At 51.3% G+C, this 6,000-nt stretch overlaps 1 protein-coding gene across 6 annotated transcripts in view; it reads left to right on the forward strand.

The window, feature by feature from the left end:
* The window catches only part of rae1 (ribonucleic acid export 1), a 44,771-nt gene that overhangs the window by 23,060 nt on the left and 15,711 nt on the right, over positions 1 to 6,000 (forward strand). For 5 of the 6 annotated variants that reach the window (XM_086005156.1, XM_086005157.1, XM_086005155.1 and 2 more), the window contains 5 exons: positions 965 to 1,051; positions 1,741 to 1,812; positions 2,791 to 2,898; positions 4,026 to 4,132; positions 4,224 to 4,302. In XM_086005156.1, the coding sequence (XP_085861282.1) occupies positions 965 to 1,051; positions 1,741 to 1,812; positions 2,791 to 2,898; positions 4,026 to 4,132; positions 4,224 to 4,302 (453 nt within the window). The remainder of the gene's footprint in view (positions 1 to 964; positions 1,052 to 1,740; positions 1,813 to 2,790; positions 2,899 to 4,025; positions 4,133 to 4,223; positions 4,303 to 6,000) is intronic. The other variant, XM_086005153.1, reaches the window with a different exon arrangement.

Raw genomic sequence — 6,000 nt, forward strand, 5'->3', positions numbered from 1 at the left:
CCACAGGCTGGGAAAATCGGAAGGAAAGTCACTCCACACTGCTCGTTTGTATCCCCTGAGGAAAGTGGGGGATTCCTGAGAAGGAATGACACACAGAGCTGGAATTTGATCTCCTGACCTGCCCTGTTCCTTCGCCCAGAGTACAAAGATGGGTGAAAAATACATTCACATCTTCGATCAAAAGTAAATTCAAGCTGGAAATCTTGCCGATTAACTTTTGCATGTTCACAGTTGTTTGTGTTACTGACTTTAGTGGCCTTGGAGAGGGTACCATCGCAGATTTACCAGAATGATACCTGGGCATATAGGGTTAAATTAAGGACTGGTTGCATAAACTTGGCTTGTATTCCTTGAGTTTAGAAGGCTGAGGGGTAATCTAATCGAGGTGTTTACAATAATAATGGATAGATGCAGAGAAACTGTTTCCTCTGGTGGGGAATCCAGCACAAGAGGACACAATCTTCAAATTAGAGTCAGACTATTCAGGAGAGAAATCAGGAAGCACTTTTTCACACAAGAAATCTGGAACTCTCTTCCCCTAAAGGCTGTGGATGCTGGATGAATTGAAATTTTCAAGACAGATTGATACATTTTTGTTAGATAAGGGTATCAAGGAATGTGGATCAAAGGCAGGTAAATGTAGTTGAGGTACAGATCAGCACTGATCTAATTGAATGGCGGTACAGGCTCCAGGAGATGAATGGCCTCCTCCTGTTCCTATTAACAGCACTGGGAGTTCCAGAACCACTTCAAGTCGGAGTGGTTCTGTAACCAAGGTCAGTGTTAAAGAGGCAGAGTCCCGGGCCTGTTTGTACGTGGAGGCTGGGCAGAATTGGGCTGTACCTTCCTGCTCTTTACAAGAGAACATGCAAGAAGTGAGTGGCTGCATGGCATGGGGAGGACCCTATTGCATGAGTCCTTTTAAATAGTACAACACTGGTAACAATGTCTGTTTTAACCACAGCATGACGCTCCCATTAAAACTGTCCACTGGATCAAAGCACCTAACTACAGCTGTGTAATGACAGGAAGCTGGGACAAGACGTTAAAGGTATGAACTGACTGTGTTTGTTGACATTCAACGTGCAGGTGTACTACATTCTGCTGTACAATAGCCTGGGAGTATTGTAGGCAAGCTAATTCTGCTTTTTTTAAATCGCTTCCGGGATGTGGACATTGCTAGCAAACCCTAACCCTAACGCATTGCCCATCCCTAGTTGTCTTTGAGAAGGTGGTGGTAGGCATAGTTCCCCTTATTTCTTTTTGGATGCATGGCCCCTTTAACTGACTGCACGGCCCATTCAAAATTTTGCACGTGCGTGAAATGTCCTATTGTAAAGCCGGTGATTGGCCTGCTCGGGACCTCCAGACAGCTGCGCGGCCGGGCAGTTTAACGGGAACATTGGTGGTGGGCCGCTTCTTGAGCCGCTACAGTCCTTGTGGTGAAGTCGTTCTCGCAGTGGAGGGAGTTCCAGGATTTTATTGTAGCAGTAACTGGATAATGATGAGCAGGAATCCAGGAACACTGAGGCCAATTGTAGCACCTGCACCCCTGCCTTGACTCAGATCAGCCAACTCGGCCTCTGGGGTTAAAGCTGGATGAGTATCTGTTTGAAAAGTGTTCATGAAACAAGCTGAGTTAGCAGGCTGCAATGTTGAGTTGTTTTTGCACGCATGTCTTTTGGTGGTAAACAGCTGATACTTGGGTAGGGATGCTGAACTGTTCCTCTTGTATTTCAGTTCTGGGACACGCGTTCTCCAAACCCTATGCTGACATTACAGTTGCCGGAGAGGTGTTACTGTGCTGATGTGGTAGGTAGATACATTACAACAACACCTATACAGTTGGTATTGTCACATGAGGAGATCGTGGGTGGTCCACTGAACGAGAAAGCAAACTTGAGTACTGTTCACTCACCCTGACCCTTTAAATGTAACTTCTTTCGCTCTGAGCAGCAGTAGACCGAACAGGAACAAGCCGTTGGTGAACTGTTGTTCTCGCATCTTCGCACGCCTCCCTTGGAGAACCGTGTGAATTAGCGGAAGGATTCGCAGGCTGATTAACTGACAGGCCGCGACATAAACGCTCCTTCCATGGCTGTGATCATCTTTATGCGAGTCGATAGGGTGGTTAATCTTGTACGGCGGGAGGGTCATACGATGAGAGAGGGTGGAAGGGGGCACCCTCCGAGTATCCCATGGAATTCAGAGCGGGAGTGGGGATCGAGCCCTGCACCTTGACTCGGAGGCAGGAATGCTACCACTAGACCAGAGGCTTGCTCTTTGGTGAACTGTGAAGCTCCATTATATTGCTGTCTGGTTACTCTTTTATCCTTTGCATACAGAAACCTGACTTGTTGCTGAGTGTTCAGTTTCAGCCCAGGAGCATGAGCTCAACCTGTGCTGATGGTGGTGGGGGAGGAAGAGGGTGTGGCTTTGCTCCTGCCACCTTGCTCATTGCTGCCTAGCTTTTGACTTGTTCCTGATGCTCTTTCTGAGGTAGTAGTGTTTGGGAACCAATGCAATAAATGCCTTGTAACAGCAGCAATCGTGTGAATGCAGTGTTCAATCTCCACTGCATATTGCAGGAGATTGTTGGAATGTTCAATCTCCACTCCATATTATAGGAAAGCACTAGAATGAAGGAGGAGGCCCTTCGGACGGGGGTGGGGGAAGAAGTAGTATAACGGTTAAGAAGGGTTTTCTTTGTTTCAACTTAGTTGTGTGACTCCAGTAAATGGACATGCAAGATTCCTTACTTTTTCTCTCTCTATGTATTTTAAATGACAGTTGTATCCCATGGCTGTGGTCGCCACTGCAGAGAGAGGTCTGATCGTCTACCAACTCGAGAACCAGCCCTCCGAATTCAAGAGGATAGACTCTCCTCTCAAACACCAGGTACAATGGCAGCTGCACGTGGGGAAAGGGAACAGTGTCGACAGCAGGAAACTTGCCTTTACAGTTATTAATTTAGACTGTTTCATAGGTCCACACTCGCTCAGTACAGTTCAACAGCTACAAGTTGTGGCCTTCTCTGTGTTAATGTAGTTTCTAGTTTTTCAGTTTTTTTAACAATTTCCAATGTTTATTTTTACCCATTCTTTGTTTCCGCTAAATCTGGAGTTTTATCCGTAAAATCAGTTTTTTAAGAAATCATTTAGATCAGAGTAAATTCAGTTGAAGCAATTGCCACGCACTTGATTCTCTCGGGTGCCTTATGTAAGTGTGCATATGTACCGGATTATAAATTCCTCACATTTTCCCATCACTCGGGAATAAATCCAAGCGTCAGTCCTACCATGGCACAAAGCGTAGTGGTATTCGGTTATTGAATCTTTGACTAAATTGGGCCATATTCACTTGTGAGCCTAGACTGCAAGGCTCCGCAGAGAAAGTGACTGGAGAGCCCGATCCAACGTGCAGATATACACAGCTCGAGCAAAGGTTACTGGGGAGGGGTCAGGAGCAGGATCCCTGGCTGCATTTCCCCTCCATAACTCAGGGCTGTAACAGCAATCTTAGTTGTTGACCAGGGTAGGATCAGCCAATTCAGCACAAATCATTTGCCCCAAAATCCAATTTACAATGATAATAATTGCTCTACTTGTTGCTAAAATTGCCCACACCGCCACCTGCTCCCAACACAACTCACCAAGGCTTCTTCGGCAACACCTCCCAAACCCGAGACCTCCACCACCCAGAAGGGGCAGCAGGAGCATGGGAACACCATCACTTCCCAAGTTCCCCTCCAAGTCGCACACCATCCTGACTTGGACGTGTATTGTCATTCTTTCATCGTTGCTGGGTCAAAATCCTGGAGCTCTGTCCCTAACAGCATTGTGGGAGTACCTTCACCTCGCGGACTGCAGCGGTTCAAGAAGGGCAACAAGGGATGGACAATAAATGCAGGCCTTGCCAGCACCGCCCCATCCCAAGAATGAAAATAAAACACAGTTAGTGATGGGTACATGCTTTAGTTTGTGTGAACCGCGCATCCTAAACACCTGTTACGCCACCTTTTTCAGCATCGCTGTGTTGCCATCTTCAAAGACAAACAGAACAAGCCCACAGGATTTGCGCTTGGAAGCATTGAGGGCCGAGTGGCCATTCATTATATAAACCCCCCCAACCCGTAAGTAGCCTCAGTCTTTGGCCATTTTCTTATGTTTTTTGATATGCTGCTTTAGCAACCTATTCAATAACGCACCTTTTTTAAAAATTAGTGCAAAAGACAACTTCACCTTCAAATGCCACCGATCTAACGGAACAACCAACACATCTGGACCTCAAGATATTTACGCTGTGAGTATTAAAGCACAAATGTCCAGACACGGTTATGCTGCAGAGCAGTAGATTATTTTCTCTTGACAATCTGATCATTGAGGACATCAACTTGGAAAAGGATTTGGCCTCTGTTCAGTTTGCACGCGCAACCCTGACCTTAACATTGTCATTTTAATTCTCCGTCCCCACTCGCGCTCTGACCTCTCTGTACTCCGCCTCCTATGCTGTTCTAATGAAGCACAACGGAAGCTCGAAGAACAGGACCTCACTTTACAGCCACATTGAGTTCAACAATTTCAGATTATACCAATACTCCCATTTTTTTCGGCGGAGTGATTATTTGCACAAACACGCTGCACGGCCTTCTGCACATGCGCACCCGATCCCCTTCTGCACATGCTCGCTGTTAGCGCGGCCGCGCATGTGCAGCACCCAACAATTGTGGCCCGAAGTAGGCCATGCTTTTCTTGGCTCTGTGGGAGAACTGGATCCGTGCTGGTCAGGGGGGGTGGGGGGAGAGAGAGGAAATGGGTGGGGGAGGGGGCAGAGAGAGGGGGAAGTGGGGGGCAGAGAGAGGGGGAAGTAGGGGGGGCAGTGGGGGGCAGAGAGAGGGGGGAAGTGGGGGGCAGAGAGAGGGGGAGGGGGCAGAGAGAGGGGAAGTGGGGGGCAGAGAGAGGGGGAAGTGGGGGGGCAGAGAGAGGGAGGGGGGGCAGAGTGAGGGGGGGCAGAGAGAGGGGGAAGTGGGGGGGCAGAGAGAGGGGGAAGTGGGGGGGCAGAGAGGGGAAGTGGGGGGAGAGAGGGGGAAGTGGGGGGGCAGAGAGAGGGGGAAGTGGGGGGGCAGAGAGAGGGGAAGTGGGGGGGCAGAGAGAGGGGGCAGAGGGGGAAGAGAGGGGGAAGTGGGGGGGGGCAGAGAGAGGGGGAAGTGGGGGGGAGAGAGAGGGGGAAGTGGGGGGGGAAGAGAGGGGGAAGTGGGGGGGGGAAGAGAGGAGGAAGTGGGGGGGAAGAGAGGAGGGAAGTGGGGGGGAAGAGAGGGGGAAGTGGGGGGGGGGAAGAGAGGGGGAAGTGGGGGGGGAAAGAAGAGGGGGAAGTGGGGGGGGAAGTTGGGGGGGGAAGAGAGGGGGAAGTGGGGGGGGAAGTGAGGAGGGGAAGTGGGGGGAAGAAGGGGGAAGTGGGGGGGAAAGAAGGGGGAAGTGGGGGGGGAAGAGTGGGAGATGGGGGAGAGTGGGGGGGGGAAGAGAGGGGGAAGTGGGGGGGAAGAGAGGGGGAGTGGGGGGGAGAGAGGGGGGAAGTGGGGGGGAAGAGAGGGGGATGTGGGGGGGGAAGAGTGGGGAAGTGGGGGGGGGAAGAGAGGGGGGAGTGGGGGGGGAAGAGAGGGGGAAGTGGGGTGGGAAGAGAGAGGGGGGAAGGTGGGGGGAAGTGAGAGGGGTGGAAGTGGGGGGAAGAGAGAGGGGGAAGTTGGGGGGTGAAGAGAGAGGGGAAGGTGGGGGGGAAGAGAGAGGGGGGAAGTTTGGGGGGTGAGAGGGGGGAAGTTGGGGGGGAGAGGGGGGAGTTGGGGGGGGAGTGGGAAGTTGGGGGGGAGTGGGGGTTGTGGGGGGGATGGGGGATGTGGGGGGTGAGGGGGGTTGTGGGGGGGGGGAAGAGTTGGGGGGGAAGTGGGGGGGGGGAAGAGAGGGGGATAGTGGGGGGGGAAGAGAGGGGGGAAGTGGGGGGGAGGAG

This window comes from Somniosus microcephalus, chromosome 13, assembly GCF_052327205.1.
Source record: "Somniosus microcephalus isolate GS21.2 chromosome 13, FLI_Smic_1.0, whole genome shotgun sequence".
NCBI lineage: Eukaryota > Metazoa > Chordata > Chondrichthyes > Squaliformes > Somniosidae > Somniosus > Somniosus microcephalus.